This window comes from Lepisosteus platostomus, chromosome 3, assembly GCF_059453375.1.
Source record: "Lepisosteus platostomus isolate fLepPlt1 chromosome 3, fLepPlt1.hap1, whole genome shotgun sequence".
NCBI lineage: Eukaryota > Metazoa > Chordata > Actinopteri > Semionotiformes > Lepisosteidae > Lepisosteus > Lepisosteus platostomus.
Window position 1 is genome coordinate 66,448,847 of NC_142613.1, and position 17,102 is coordinate 66,465,948.

General features: G+C 37.8%; 1 protein-coding gene across 2 annotated transcripts; it reads left to right on the forward strand.

Annotated features, from left to right (window-relative positions):
- The first annotated feature begins 599 nt into the window (after positions 1-599).
- On the forward strand, positions 600-15,505 carry allc (allantoicase). 2 transcript variants are annotated; one of them, XM_088626544.1, is made up of 12 exons: positions 600-687; positions 1,228-1,360; positions 2,947-2,997; positions 3,711-3,798; positions 7,292-7,417; positions 7,670-7,749; positions 9,131-9,263; positions 9,838-9,993; positions 10,702-10,775; positions 11,202-11,310; positions 11,887-12,014; positions 15,298-15,505. In XM_088626544.1, exons 2-12 carry the CDS (start codon positions 1,271-1,273, stop codon positions 15,439-15,441), a joined length of 1,179 nt encoding a protein of 392 aa, XP_088482670.1. In that variant the 5' UTR covers positions 600-687; positions 1,228-1,270; the 3' UTR covers positions 15,442-15,505. The 2 variants fall into 2 exon arrangements, with proteins under 2 accessions (XP_088482670.1, XP_088482671.1); XM_088626545.1 differs by lacking the exon at positions 15,298-15,505 and adding an exon at positions 13,889-13,950.
- Positions 15,506-17,102: the final 1,597 nt, after the last annotated feature.

Below are 17,102 nucleotides of genomic sequence, written 5' to 3' on the forward strand. Positions count from 1 at the left end.
TAAAGTCAGAAAAAAGACAAAAAGTTATTCATAATAGGTAGCTGAATGAAGGGCGGTGAATATTGTTCAATGTTTGCAAAATGTGGATGTACAGAAGTCCAAATAATCATTAGCACTAACATTAAAAAATAAAACAGAGAGGGACACATAATATTGGATGCCTAGAGATTTGCTTCTGAAAAAGCTTTATGCGATTCGATGTCACTGCAGTGAGGTGTTCTGGATTTTCAACTCAGTGTGGCCTGGGATACATGTTTCTAATTTATCTTCTAAAACTGTATGGATCTGGGTTATGAAGGCACAATGTATTTCTTGCCAAAACAATCATTAATAACTGTATTTGGACTCCTAAGTAACTTTTGTCACATCATCTTCATCATTGCTGTAATTAGAAGCATGAACCAAATTTAACCAGATTCAAAAGGTACTGCAATGAAGGTATAAATGTACTGTATCTAAAAGGACCATGGGTCAATGAAAGGGAATGCACTTGATAATATCATAACTCGGCTACCAGGCTGTTAATTACACGCTCAAGTTATTTTCCCCACTCCAATGATAATCCCTCCCATTGACAGTTCACTTCGAACTTTGTTCTACATATTTATACAGAGGTTGCACAACCTGGAGAAGCTTTCCTTTAAAAGAATAGCCCAACTGCTGTAATTTATATGCACAGCTGAACAGGTAGGATTTAATGGTAATTCATTTTGAAATTAAAACATAGCAACTCAATTTATGCCATTATGTATTCATGACTTGGAATATTTCATTCTGCATTTATGTGCATATATTTCTTGAAACAATTTTCGTCATATTTCGCCACTATTTTTGTTGGATCATTTCCCAAATGTAACTTAGTCATATATATGGTTGCATTTGCGGTAGTTTCTTTTAAAGTCAGTATTCTAAAAAAAGTGAATCATACGAATTTTATCTTGGAACGGTTATTGTAAAAACAATGTAACTATTAAAAATAATTACTTTTTATATTTACAGAATAAATTACTGTTTATATTTGCTTTTCTATAAGATAAATGTCCATATAGAAGTGTCAGAGTCTGTTTCTCTTGAACAATGGCGTTAATAGATTTTAAGTCTGTCGAAAAGGAAAAAAAAATAATTTGCGCGTTAGACAGTCTGCTCTATATTATGTCCTGTTCTAAGATAAAATGGTATGCTGGCATTTAGTAAGTGAAAAATTATTTCGACTTACATTAATTTCAGGTGGCCGGCGTTGTCTTAAATAAATGATTAATGAGCAGATAGAATGGCAACTCGGTCAACTTTAAAGAACAACACTGATAAACCAGACTTTCTGCAGTTAAATAACCTGGCTTGTGAATCCGCTGGAGGAAAGGTAAGTGAAAATCCCATAAAATATCAGGTCAATGAAGTTGCCCCCCTGTACTATCAGCACAAACCAAAATCCACACCATCCGTTTATGCCGGGGAGTTGATTGAAAGTCACACACCAAAACAAGAGCCCACTATATCACGGGAACAAAAGCAGCACAGACGCCTTTTTAAACGGCACAAACGGAGCACAAAAATGTAGCGGGTTTCATTGTTAGTGCTGTTTGTAGGACGACAGCTTCACAGAGCCGTCCTGGGGTTCAATTCCTGGCGCTCTGTCTGCGCTTAGTTTGTATGTTCTCGCTGGGTTCTTCAATTCCTCCCATAGTGCAAACACATGCTGGTAGGTTAATTGGCTTCTGGGCTCTGGAGTGTTTGCGTGTTTATGTCTGCGTGGATGTCTTCTGCCTTTACACGTAGCCTGCCCCCACAGCTCTGAACTGGATGGTTGTATAATTGTAAAAACATTCCAAACGTAATACAATATTGAAGATATTCTCTTCGAAATGTGTTTCGTTTGCAAACAAAAATATTTTATTTCGTTTTGTTAATTAACGGTCAACTCAGTAAACAGTATTCCTAACTAAACATATAATCCAATATCTTGGTACTTTTCCAAGTATAACTTATATATTTGTATAACTGGTCTAGCAGGAAAGACAGGTTGGAACTTTAAACAGCTTTTGAACGGCCTTCACTTTTGGTAAAAATATAGACACTGTTCAAATCATTATGACATGTTAGTTTTTTTTTTTAAGAAAATGCAATTGTTTTCTTATGTTCCCTTTTTAAAGTGAACAACTTTAAACTCTTGTGGTTAGATTAAGATATTGGAGACAGATTTGTAATTTTACTTTTCACACAAACGCACAAAACATACACAGTCGGCTGTCATTCAAATGGAAAAGATAATAATAATTCTTTACCCTTATATAGCATTTTTACTGGACACTCCACTCAAAGTCCTTTACAGGTAATAGGGACTCACCTCCACCATCAATGTGTAGCCCCTCCTGGATAAGGTGACAGTCTTTATGTCTCATCAGATTGACGGATGTGGTGGGTTTGATTTCTTGTGCTGTTTGTTGGATTCTAACTTCACAGAACTCATCAACCATCTCGTACAAAAGAATGGTGTGGTGAATTTTTATTCATATTGCTCTGTCTTTCCAGTTTGTTGTTTGTGTAAGGTAAGTTTGGGGTTGCATAGTTAAGTGGATAACTCTGGATTTCTAACTATTGTGGATTCTGTTTTCTGCTGTGGACCCTGCTGTAGGACTTTGTGCGAGGAACTTTACCCCAGTCACTCCAGTCCACCCAGCCTTTTAAACAATAGACTGTGTCCTATGCGGGAATCACTTGCTGTTTTGTACACCACAGAAACCAGGATAAACCCTGCCCCTGTGAATGGAACTAATTTATTGTTAAGCTTTTACCTGGGAGATGATCAAAGAATTAATATGTTGCACAAATAAGAGAGCTTCCTAATAAAGTCATTTTTGATGCATTGCTATAGTTTTATTTCAAGATTTTAGTCTGTACTTATCTATTCTCATAACAGTCTATGATAATGTTGTTATTTTGTCTCAGGTCATTTTTGCTACCGACGAATGGTTTGCTCCTGCACAAAACCTACTAAAGGTATACAATACACTGCTTCTCTTAAATGTGTTAGTTTTGTGGAAATTAGAAGTAAAAAATACCATGTGATTTGGGAAATATCCATAAAGTCTGTATCTACAGTAAAGTTATTTTAAATTGCCATAAAAAACTGTATTTGTAAGACCAATACTGGTATTCTGTGATGTATACATACATTTACTTAACGTCTTTGTTTCTACAATCATTGGCTTCAAACACTAAGATTGTGGCATCTTCTGGTTTTCATTCTGACTCGGGTCCCGTTAATTAATTCTGTTCTTAATTACGCTATCTGTTTTTTTATTAATTACACCTTCTCAAATATTTTTGGGCCTCAAAAGTTTGCAGATTTAAAATATTTAGTGGTAAGGAAGTGACCAACCGTTGTGAGGAGTTGCAAATGATATGATAATTGAGCATATGGTAACTATGCTTCAATAAACTGAGTACTCATTAAACCAGAGAACTCTAAGGAGCTCTGCACTATAGCTGAGATTATGATTCAACTCCCACCTTCATACCTAAGGAGGATTTTGTGAAAACAGAACAGCTTGATTGAGGTTTTCTGTTGTGTAAATGTGAGAGGTCGCTGTAAAATACAGAATGAGTGCCATTTGCAGCTGGCTGGTGCCGGTGGGCTGAGGTTTTGATGTGATCTAGGCCCAGTTCGAAAAGGACTTGGTTCATACATTTTTTTTTTTAATTTGTTGCAGAGACAGCAGGTGGAGTTCAAGGTAGATGCATTCACAGAATATGGCAAATGGATGGATGGATGGGAAACCAGAAGGAAAAGAATCCCTGGTACTAAGACAGTTACTGATGACATGAAAGCTCTGTAATAGGCTGTGGCTCATCAATATCACTCAGATCTTATTATTAATTTGTAATTTTATATTCATTCTGGAAACAGAGACAGAAATCTAGTCGTTAATGGTCTGTCCCAGGGCATTATCTTTAGTTCAGCCATTCGGTCAAATTCTAATAATGACAAAAAGAGCTGATGTATAAAGGTATAGTGTGCTTAGTACTTTGGCTTTAACTTACACGGCTGAGAACATGAGCACAGTTGGTGAAGATCAGTGCCATCACACCCCACTCACATTTAAGAGGAATGAGCCAGGGAGAACTGCTGCAATGGTGATTTTGGGGTGGGGGAAGAGAAGACAATGCATGGTGGTGTGGAATTAAGCTTTTTATGGATGGGGAAGCAGAAGTGAAACCTCAGAATTTTATATATACACAAACTTCTATTCAAAAAGACCATTTCAGGTGTTTGGTTAAATTCTGACAAATAAAGACATGCAAAGGAATAAATAAAGGTTTATTCTATGCTGAAACGAAAAGGAAAAACACAACGTTCCTTTGCAGCCTACACATGCTGACGCAGATACCTACCTGAACTAAATAAAGAGATAGTATGCTTAGTATTTTGGCTTTAACTTGTCTGTCTGAGGACAACGACTCTTATCACAAGATCAGTGCTGTCACATCCACCCAAAACACCAATGCAAATTTCTAACACTGAGCTAAAAGCTTGTTGATTTGGCTGCGATTTCGCCGGAACTGAGCAAAATGTCGTATAAAGAACAAAAACATATATGATGCTGGTGGATTCAGATGTAGTTCTTGAGAAGCAAGTATGCTTAGAATGATGACGCAAGTTGACATTAGTGGGCAGCAGCTGTAGGACCGGCAAGTTTGGGTTGGAACTCTGGTTAGTGGAAGATGCTGGACACCTGGAAGAGTAGCATTTACCTGATGAAGTGCAATAGCCATGAGACGGGAGACTGAATCTGGTTGTGGGTGAAGCAATGAAGCAGGCAGTACTCAGACAGATGAAAAATGAAAGTAAAACACAGTCTGAGTGTAGTCAAGCAGGTGAGGGCCAGAGCCGGTGATTCACAGAGTAAAAGCATAAAAGTAGGTTGGGTTAAAAACACTAGTTGAAAACACAAAAGGCAGCCCAAAAGCATGGTCAGGTAAGTGGTGTCAAACACAGGAAAGTAAAAGGCAAGTAAAAACAAGTGAATAACAAAACGCAGGATAAATCTAGGCATTGTGAAGACAAATTCTCAGTTGACACCCCAGCTAGGGCTAGGGTTAGCATTCACACACTACTTAGACATTTTTTAAGTTCAGTGCTGTATTTTGGGGCCCAAGTCAGGTTTAGGTCCTATGTGAATTTTCTTTTTCTGGAACTCTCTGGGGCCTGGGTGGTGCGGTGCAGCACAGGGTAATTGTATCCCAAAACGGAGTCGTTCAGATCAAATTTTTAGCCAAGCATTATTGAATCTCATTTAATTGCAAGAGCTTTGATCAATGGTCTTGATTGTTTCCCACTCAAACCTTTTGGTTTGGGGAGCATGTCAAAATCTGATGCCCAGAGAGGATTCGGATATAGATCACGGAAGTGCTCAGTGGACACCCCAGCACTAGGGTTAGGGTTAGTGTTCACACACTACTTGGACAATTTTTAAGTTCAGTGCTGGATTTTGGCGCCCAAGTCAGGTTTAGGACGAGTGTTTTTTTGGTCCTATCTGAATTTTTGTTTCAGAAACACTCTGGGGCCTGGGTGGCGCTGTGCAGCGCATGGTAATTGTATTCCAAAACTGAGTCAGTCGGATCAGAAGTTGTAACCAAGCATTATTGAATCTCATTTAATTGTAAGAGCTTTGATCAATGGTCTTGATTGTTTACCATTCAAACCTGTCGGTTTGGGGAACATGTCAAAATCTGATGCCCAGAGAGGATTAGGCTATACTGTAAATATCTGCTGGTGAACAACGTAAGTAATTATTTAATTGTGCACCGGTGGTATAGACCTCCATCCCGATCTTGTTACTATAGTAACTGATGGGCAAACAGGCTGAATTGATGGTTGCCTGGAGACGGATGCTTGGGGTACCAGCAAGATTGGGAGGATGGGCATGTCAATTTCAGGCTGAAACCCAAAACAGAAAAGGAAAATATGGCACATATGCAGCTGGATTCTTGGGGGAGAGGGAACAGCCTAATGCTGAGAGCTAGCAGTTGGACTCCAGCTGAAAGGAAGGGTAAATGGAAATTGGAACCCATTTCTGTAGCTGCCTAGGCCCAGCTTGGGACAGTGTGGGGGTAAATAAGGAGGCCTGGATCCAGTGCAGACTGCCTCTGTGCAATCTCATGCAGTTGAGTGGGAGTCAGCAACATGGGGCTCCTGCAGTGGACAGTCAAAAGTAGGATTAGGGAGAGGGGAGAGACAAAACAATTATGTAGGCTGAGGCTGTAGGTGTGGTGGTTGGACATTCCACCAGAAGTACAAAGAGGGGGAGAGGGAGGTGAGCAGAGAGAGAAAGATTAGGAAGAGAGAGAGAAGGATAAAACCACTACAGAGACGGCTGCCTTAGTTGCTCAGTTTCTGGGAGGCTTGCTGGCATCAGGAGACCTGAAAAAAAAATACAGATGATATAGTTGGAGCAGAGCTGCTTGCTCTAGGTAGGGCTTTGAGGCTGGAGAGGCGAAAGCAGCTCTGGTACAGGAAAAGCCGAATGTGAGATATTTCTGTCAATGACAAAGCTGAATACTGTGCACTGAAAAGGATGTGCAGTGTCACAGTGTTTGGCCAGGATGCTTTATTCAACTAGTGAGTTTTTATACGAGGAGAAATGAAAGTGTGACATCAGAATTTGACCTCCTGTTGTTCTCAAGAACACCGTTTAGTCAGTAGGAAACAGTGTAATCAGTTCATTAAAGCAAAATAAAAGCAGTTTACAAAAATTAATAATTTAACAAATATAAAGTTTAAATGTAATACATTTTTCAATAAAATAAAGATATCACTTTAATAATACAGTATATATTTCTACCCTCTTCAAATACTTCTTGGACAAATACAAATCTTGTTTTTTCCACGCCCTTTCTGTAGGATTGAAGGAATCTGGTTGCCTCTTTAGAGATCACTATTGAAATGTTAAGCCAGGTCAGTTACATAAGTTTAATGCCAGCAATAAATTCTTCTTCCATCCTCGGATACTTTACTTGTTCAGGCCCTAATGCATTGTACTGCACTATAATACACTGATATGGCTAATTTGTTGAAAATACTGCTGTGTCCTTGACTGTTGCTCTGAGCTGCTAACATACGTGAAGGTATGAGTGCTTGTGTGAAAGATTAGAGGACACATTTTGTATTTAGCACACTAGTTATTCTGTATTTAAAGTACATCATGTAGCACAGCCATTATTTGTGATGATACTAATACATGTTAGTATAAAAACAATTCTAATTTGTTTCTGTTTTTTTTTCTCTATACAGGTCATGATTGGTGCATAGTCCAGCTGGGCGTACCTGGAGTAATTAATGGATTTGATGTCGACACATCTTATTTTACAGGAAACTATGCACCTTCAATCTCCATTCAGGCAGCATGCCTGAGTCAAGGTAGTAGCAGTAGCAATTCTTACACCTTGTCAAATCCTCTAGGAGAATCAGACATTCTCTTTAGCTTATTTTATTAATTTTATTTATTAATTCAGTTATGAAATCACCTATAAATACATAGTGTATATCAAAATTATGAAAAAGTGTAATTTTTCCATTTCTGTGGTCTTATGTTTATGTGCCATTAAAAATGATCAGGTGAAATTTAAGACAGTTGTAAACTGTAGATCTGGATTTCATTTGCTTTATTAGATACAGTTCCAGAAATGTTACCTCAGGGAGACCGGACAGGAATGGTTGCTTCAAACGAAGAGTTTCAAACTATTGCTAAGGTAAAAATATTTCAGCATTTTTATGTACTTTGTAGCATTCTGGATCTTACAATGTCATGACTACTTAGTACTGTAGGTAAGCTTTCTTTTGATGTGGATTCACCATGAACACACACTGAAATATTACATTGAAACACAGGAGAAGAAATGGTTTAAACATGAAACTTCTCTCCTCATTAAACCGAGAGCAGTGAGAACCATAAACTCTGACAAGATTGAACTAATACCTTAATCTTCAAAAAGACAAGCAAATTAAATTAATGACATAAATGTGAAATCCTAATAACTCTTAAGGCCTTCATAAGGATCATTCAGGAACCGTTCCATACATGAGAAAATTTGCTTTGTAAAGGAAACTTTGGAACCCTGGAAGTTATGCTTTGCATAATCTGAATGTTGCTTTTTTCTTTGATACATTGTAGAGCACCTTTTCTCACTGTGGAAATATAAGTATTTACACACAGCTTTAGCATATTTCACTAAATGTTTCACATATTGACAGGAATTAATATATTTTGCGGTACAATAGTCCTGAGACATAATGCATGGGGTCAATTATAAAATAGTAACATAGTGACTGTAAAATCAATATGTGTTGTGACAGCATATAACAAAAATATCTTAAACGCTTTCTCTTAATTCTGATTAAATGTATAAGTATTCAGATAAGGTTAAGCGTGAGGCTTATGCATGAGATATTTTCATAAGGGGAAAGATCACTCAAAAATCCCCATTAATGTAATGACTTCGGGTGACCATAGCTGGACACAGACTATAAAATGTTTGTAATACTGTTGCAATATGGGGCAGTGTGGGAGATACACCTTGTGTGTGTCTCCTTCAGTGTTCTCTGAAAATAGTCATTCTTGTTACAATTAAACTCAACTCTAACATTCGCTGGACTGTGCTTTGACTCTTTGCATCCCTGTACCTTGCTGTATACTTTGTTAGTCATCATCCATAATGGTATCCACAATCTAAAATGTAATTATTTACACAGCAATTACAAAGGGGAAGGGAATTACAAAATTCTTTCCAATATACAGTATACACTATTCTTATTTTTCATTTTTTAAAATATTTGTCTCACATAGTGTGGCTATAAGATTAAAATAGGGTTTGACAGTGTTAAGGCCTTTAAAGGTGCATTGCATAATAGTTTATTACGCTGTACTGCGACTTCACTAAGGAATATTTTGGTTTATATTTCAGATTCCTTAGAAATGTTATCCACAGTGAAGTTTATTATTTGTGGTCAGAGATATATTTTGTTTGGAAAGACTAGACATAAACTTAATGTCAGAAAGGAGTTTTGTGTACTGAAATTGATCTTCCAACTTTACAGGAGGATGAACAAAAATGTGTTTTTTTTATTTTGTAGCTACAGTCCGAGTCCTGGGTGATGCTGGTTCCAATTTCAGAGCTGAAGCCTGGCTACACTGACACTTGTCATAATTACTTTCCTGTCAGCTCCCACCAAAGGTTCACTCATATTAGACTTAACATGTATCCAGGTAATACCACAGTCATATGCACTAGCTCTGCTGGAAGGTCTAATCTTTTCTTAAAACAGATGTTTAATCTATGAACATCCATTGTGATATTACGCAAAATAATTTGCTAAAGGGTGGTAAAAAACATGCATTATTGAAACCTATAAAAGTAGGGCAGTGACCCAAATGTGATTTAGATTCTTTTGACAGATCTCCTTGTCAAGTCCAGGGTTTGGTTTAGGGCTCTAGTAATAACTCTTCATTGCCATGTTCTCTGGTTTTTATTGCACTATAGTAATGACTTTATTTAAACCAATTCTTTACTTCGTTGGTCTATATACTGCATTAACCCTGTTTCCACTTTCTGCACTTTATGAGTTACTTGTAAATCCTGATGGACTGAGGCCCTCCAGGACCATGAGTGAATATCACTGGTTTAACTCATTACATAGAGGCATGAGAGTGAGGAAAATAACAGTCAGAAAAATAAATTCTGTTTTATAACACACAGCACAGTGTCTGCCACGTGAAACAATTTTAAAGTTTTTTAACCTAAACATTTAGCTTCTCTTTCTAATCTGTGGTCTTTTCTCAGATGGAGGAATTGCACGTCTAAAAGTATATGGCATAGGACAGACAGACTGGTCTGAAGTATCAACAAACGATCAAGTGGATCTGGTTGCGCTTGTCAATGGAGGTGTGTGTGTGGGTTACAGCAATGCTCACTTTGGTCACCCACGAAATATGATAGGTAAGCCATTATTTCAATTTCAATGTTTCCTAAAACATTTGTAGGATTTTCCATAACATACTGGTAACACTTTTGAAAGTAAAATGTACCAGTACTCCCTTGTGTTTTCCAGCTGGTCAGGAGTCTGATGGTATTGTAGTGAAAGTCTTTTGACTGAGTGAGATCCTTCTGGGAAAAACTGGTCTTCACATTTAAAATATATCCCGATATAATATAATACCTTTAGGTGAACAAATGATCCATTCAATTTCTTTTTCAAAATGGAACAGTTAAAACTAAAACTCCCTCCCCCCCCCCCCCCCCCCCCCAATTCGAGTATCTGAGTTTTCAGATACAGAAACAGAAAACAGAAAACAGAAAAGTTTGGCCACAAGAAGGCCAGCAAACCGTATTCATTTCTTCTGTGTAGAAAACCAAATTGGAATCATCATTTAATATGGGCAAAGAATATATGTATTTATCAAGGAAAGAAGTCATTATGTTGAAATTCAAAGATGGTTCATGAATGACAAATATAAAAACTTAATTACTTCATTTCAGCACAGAAGTAAAAGAATACCGTAAGAAATAATAATAAACTATTTTTTTAAATCTTCACTATTCCCGTTCTTTATAATCAGGCTTCTGTATTTTCCTATCACCTCCTATCACCTGAGTTAATTTGTTGTTTTATAAATATAAGGATTTACATTATTTCTTAAACTTTAGGTTTAGGAAGGGCTATAAATATGGGGGATGGCTGGGAGACTGCAAGGAGATTGGATCGCCCAGCAGTTTTGAAGGTACACAGAAGCAAAGACTTTTTATAGTCTGCTCTGCACGTATGTATTCACAGAGGTATTTCTGGACATTTTGAAACTATTTAATTCATAATGGGAATGCCAGTTTGGATGTCAGTACACTAAGTGAACACCGTAACATGCCTATCTGTTTGCCAAGGGCTTTTATTTTGCTCATCTGTCTAAAGGTGAAGACTTTGTAGAGTCCCAATATTAAGTCCTGAAAAGGACAATAAGGTTGTCTTTTATCCATAGTTTCCTATTCTTAATAGCAACAAAGTAAAATGTGAGGAAGGTGGGAATAACTTTGCATATACAAAACAGTCCTTCACATATACTTTGACATATAGTGTAATACAAAATCTTGACATAAACTTATACTAGGTGAGTTTTCCTGCTTGACAGAATTTCTTTTTACGCCATTTTTAGGTTGATCAACATGGTATATTGCAAGTGCCTGGCAGTGAATGGGCAGTGTTTAGACTCGGCCACCCTGGTGTCATAAGATACATTGAGATCGACACCAATCATTTTAAAGGTAAATTAATGTGATGAAAAACGAAAAGAATAATTACCTGCTGCTAACAAATTATATTGTTCAGAAACACAACCACACAGGAACTCTTCACTGGCATAAAATGTGTTAAAACTGTCAGTGCTACCAGTGTAATGATAGTAAGCTTTCTGCATCAGCTCATTGGTTGATTGCTCACATTTTATGAATTTAACCAGACTTCCATCACTACAGAATGGTAAAACATTTTACATATATTTTTTTACCATGAACTCATAAAATCGATTTTTTTCAATTTGGCTTCACATTTTCATGCCTATTGAATATGTATGATGTGGTATCAGTGGGCAATAGGTATAATTATTATTGTATATATTGTATACTGAAGAGTAAGTCCTAGTCCTTGGATTTTGTTACATGTAATTTAATAAGTGTTATTTCACATGACTGTAGACCGGTTAAATGCATTTTTAATAGTCTGGAAACATTAATCACAATGTACCTTTTTAAGTCCCTCTTCCATCCTTCCAACAAAGTATAAATAAGCATTAAAAACAAAGACAAGGTAGTACAGTATAATGCTCACATATTCTCACACAGGAAACTACCCAGACTCCTGTAAAATCGAAGCCTGTAGTTTGAGACCAGAAGAGGAGAAACACTATACAAGCATAAACTGGAAAACTGATCAGGAAACAAAGTGGATAATTCTCATGCCAATTCTGAAGGTACAGTATGTTTCTTACGATAACTGATAAATACAATATAACCTTGCCGGGTTACTAGATATCCTATTGCAGTGCATGCAGCAGGTTTTCTTTCAATGTGAAGGTGTAGATTTCCTTTAAAAAGCCTAAACACAGATGTATCATATTTTAGAAATAACATGAGACTGAGTGAGATTTGGCCTCTTAGTACAGTGTGCTATAGGTTTAAATGGGTATCTGGGTGAGTGTGTGTTGACTGCAAAAGAACAAGTAATGGTTAATTCCACATTGAAGGGTAGAAGAAACAGTGTTTTGACTGTTGAGATTTCTTCATGTTGTTTTTATTATTTCTACTTTTCAGCCAGGACATTTCTGTTTACAACTTTGTATTCAAATCATATTTTTCTCCAGTCCTGAACAAAAGTTAAAAAAGATATTAGAGTTTTTGGGTGTAAATATAAACATACATGTATATTTTTACATACAGTACATATACATATAATAGCCAGCAGCCATATCACTATGCAACTCACAACTGGCAACCCACTGAAGCTAAGCAGGTGTGAGCCCGGTCAGTACCTGGATGGAGACCTCCTGGGAAAAACTAAGATTGCTGCTGAAAGAGGTGTTAGTAGGGCCAGCAGGGCCCTGAGGTCTATGTTAGTCCTAATGCCCCAGCATAGTGACGGGGACACTATATTGTAAAAAGGCGCAGTCCTTCGGATGAGATGTAAAACCGAGGTCCTGATTCTCTGTGGTCATTAAAAATCCCAGGGCATTTCTCGAAAAGAGTAGGGGTGTAACCCCGGCGTCCTGGCCAAATTTCAAATTGGCCCTTACCAATCATGGCCTCCAAATAATCTATGAATTGGCTTCAGTACTCTGCTCCCCTCCCCTGCTAGCTGATATGTGGTGAGCGTTCTGGTGCACTATGGCTGCCATCGCATCATCCAGGTGGGGCTGCACATTGGTAGTGGTAGAGGGGAGTCCCTGTTACCTGTAAAGTGCTTTGAGTGGAGTGTCCAGAAAAGAGCTATATAAGTGTAAGCAATTATTAATTATTATTATAAAATGAAGATTATGTAGATAATCTATTACTTTTTTGTATCAGTTCAGGTTCTACAGAATCTTAAACATCAATAGATATTCAGCAGTGAGAAGGTTAAGTGAGGATCAAAATGAACTATTAACTTTATGAATTGTTGCTTTGTTAACATTATTGTATATAGAACCTCAGGTGATGGTACATATTACATTAATAGAATAATTGTTAATTTCTTACTTTTACAAATTCATTTAAAGTAATACACATCTGTTATGCTACTTTGACAGTAACATCAGAGATCTCATATAGTATATAGTAAGTAATTAAAAATACTTGTATTCTTCCCGTCATATTTTTAATACTTCTACTGAGGAATACTTTTATGTAATAATGTGGACTGATTTACCCTATAATGATACAATTTGTTTCAATTAACATGTTTTGAAAACTGGAACCTTAATTAATTTTTAACATGTTAAAAACAGGGTCCCAATATAGCTTGTAGCTTAGGTCCAAGTGACACACAAGTGCCTAAGCAGTCTCAAACTACCACTGTTCCACCTTCTTCACACCTTGTCTGCTTCTCCAGTCTCCTGACTGAATTCACCGTTTCTTCAGACCCTAATTCCATTGTCAAGTGAGCAAGTGAGAAAGATATATGTGGAAAGGCTTAAATAGCATATGTTTCACCAGTGCTCACCTTCACATTGCTCATGGGTACCTAGGATATTCTCAGTGCAGAAGTTTCAGTTGAATATACATAGCTTCATTAGGAATAATATTGGACCCAGGAGTAGTTTTTTTTTAACTCAAGTACTTTTAGTTCTGCATGACCTCTCTTCTTTAACAGATTTCCAGTGGATGGTGGTGCTAGAACAGGGAGCTTATATTGAATAAAAACAACTAACAATTCTTTGTTTAAAAGTTGTGTTTAATAAACTTTTTTAAATCAATTTATTCATTAAAATAATTGAACATCATTCTTCCCCTTAAAACATGAAAAAATAATTTTCTGTAATGTAGTTACTATTGTAAGTGCATTTTGCTTTTATTCTGTTTAATGATCATTTGTTAAGTAACTTAAAATTATGGTTTTGCAACTACACAATTTGCACAGTTTGTCTCGGGAAAGGGCAATATGTAAAGTTGTAAGCAACTCCTGGTGGTGTTTCACTTACAAGTCATTTTCAAATAAAAATATTAAGCTCTTCACATGTGAAAGTATAAACACACTTATATAAAGTTATAGAAACCTATATAACTTACATAAAGTACACATGCATATACTGTACATAGTGGCGTTTATATAAATATTAATTTTGAATCAGGAAATAAATCAGATCTTGGCTTGCGGCCTAAGCTTCACAACATTACAAGACTGTATTTTCCTACCAGCCTATGTAAAATGAAACGAGTGATAGGTTTCTTCATTGCCAAGAGAAGCAGGGAGAGGAGCCCTGGCTTCAGGTGACTGAACATGAGTAACACAAGACTACTTCATTACATATAACGAATAATTCTTCGAACTGAAGGAGCAGCAAGGATCACAGCCTCGGTTAAGCACGGAGCCTTTCATGTCTTAATAGAGAGTCCCCCAGTTCTAGTCTTTCTGCCCCAGGTTTTTGCTGGTTCTCATTCCAGTTCAGCTCTCTGTTAGCTCAACCCTTAATTTATATTATAATTAGTCAAAATAGACTGTTTAAAGTTGCTAAACAGATAGAATTGGGTTAGCCGTAGTCGCTTGCTAACCACAGCTTTTCAGGAGCAGAAAACATTGAAAATGTCCAATTTAGAAAGCTGATGATTTTATTTAGGATTTAATCAACTAGGAGTCCATTTGGGCAACAGCCAGAACTCTCAATAGGAAGCCCTGACGTCATCTGAAGCTCACAGAAATGTTTGTGTCAGTATTTTTCTATCGGCAGATAGGGTGCTGTTGAAAATATCATTCTTGATTTTTAAAATGTGCACATTTTTTATTCTGAGAACACGTTAATTTATGGAAGCTTGTTCTGAGAATTAGTTTAACTTAAAATAAATATCAATTTTAATATATCATCCAGACCATCGTCAAATACTTAAGCATTTGAGTAATAAAGTGTCAGCCGAATTGTTTGTTGCACAGTTTGTCAATAATTTTCTGTCCTTGAGCTGGAATTATCTTGCATTCCACTCAATATTTAAACTCTATAGACACGTTAAATCTGTAATTTAAACCACACAAGCATCAGAAAGGTTTGTTCTTTTTTGTTTTTGCAGCTCAAACCCCATCATCGACATTTCTTCTCCTGTAGCTCGACAGATCTAAAAGAACCTGTTACCCACGTGCGGCTCACCATTGCTCCAGACGGAGGGGTTAGCAGGATGCGCCTGTGGGGTTACCCAAGGGCCTTATCTTCATGAGAGTGTCTTAATCACATCGACCCCTTCCGTGGAGAGGGCTAATAAAGTTCTTAGAATTTTAGAATTGGATTGAGTCAAGTCGTTAAGATAGATAGATAATACTTTATTAATCCCGTAGGGAAATTGATGTGTTACAGCAGTCCAGCCCAAGACACGCAAAACAGACATCAGAATAGTTATAAAACAAACGACAACAAAATAAATAAAAATAAATAAATACATAGGTGTGTGCAAAATGTGCTGATCATAGTCACTGTAAAAACAATACAATATGTGCAAAATGTGCATAGGTTTATACAGACTGATTGTCCAAAAAGTACAATGGAGCAAACATGCTGTCCATAGACGAGCAAATGAAGGGCTAACAGTCCTAGCCTAGGGCAGCGTTATACACCCTGACAGCCGCCGGGAGGAAAGACCTACGGAAACGTTCCCTTGAACACTGTAGCTGGAGCAGTCTGTTGCTAAAAGTGCTCCGCTGCCCAGTAACAGTCCCATGAAGCGGATGAGAGGTATTGTTCATGATGGCTGTGAGCTTGGTCAGCATTCTCCTCTCAGCCACCACCTCCATGGGGTCAAGGCTCATCCTCAGCACAGTGCCAGCCTTCTTGATGAGTTTATTGAGCCTGTTTGCATCTTTTGTCATGATGCTGCTGCCCCAGTACACAACACCGTAGAAGATGGCCGCCACCACCACTGATTCATAAACAATGTGTAGCAGTGTTCCACACACACCAAAGGACCTGAGTCTCCTAAGAAAATAGAGTTGGCTCTGACCTTTCTTGTACAGGACGTCAGTGTTACCAGACCACTCCAGCTTATCATCCAGGTGTACTTGTAGGAATGTACGCCCTCTATGTCCTCACCCTGGATGGAAACAGGGTTCAGCGGAGACTTATTTCTTTGAAAGTCGAAGATCATTTCTTTGGTCTTGCTGGTGTTAAGCTGGAGATGGTTAAGATGACACCACTCCACAAAATTGGTAATCGAGCTCCTATATTCTTCCTCCCCTCTCTAATACACCCCACAATTGCAGAGTTATCTGAAAACTTCTGCAGATGACATGTCTCAGAGTTGTACCTGAAGTTAGAGGTGTAAAAGGTGAACAGGAATGGAGTAAGGACAGTCCCCTGTGGAGCCCCAGTACTGCTTACAATCTGTTCAGACACACAGCTCTGTAGCCGTACATACTGTGGCCTGCAGGTCAGATAGTCTATAATCCAGGACAGCAGGGGAGTGTCCGCCTGCGCCACCCTTAGCTTATCTCTCAGTAAAGGTGGATGAATGGTGTTAAAGGCACTGGAAAAGTCAAAGAACATAACTCTTACAATGCTCCCCGTCTTCTCCAGATGAGAGTTAGCTCTGTGTAGCAGATAGATGACTGCATCCTCCACTCCCAACCGGTAGGTGAACTGCAGGGGGTCCAGTGCTGTACTCACCAGGGTTCTGAGGTGGTCCAGTACAAGCCTTTCCAGAGTTTTAGGTGTGATGTAAGTGCCACTGGTCTGTAGTCATTCAAGACTTTAGGGTGCCCCTTTTTGGGTACTGGCACCAGGCAAGATGTCTTCCAGAGCATCAGAACCTTTTCTAATCTCAGGCTGAGGTTGAAGATGTACTGTAGCACTGAACCCAGTTGGTCCGCACAGATCTTTAGCACCCTG

Coding starts and splice junctions, on each gene's coding strand:
- allc (XM_088626544.1), top strand. CDS start 1,271: ATGGCAACTCGGTCAACTTTAAAGAACAACACTGATAAACCAGACTTT. Junction 10,776..11,201: donor ATCGCCCAGCAGTTTTGAAG/GTACACAGAAGC, acceptor CGCCATTTTTAG/GTTGATCAACATGGTATATT. Junction 11,311..11,886: donor CGACACCAATCATTTTAAAG/GTAAATTAATGT, acceptor ATTCTCACACAG/GAAACTACCCAGACTCCTGT.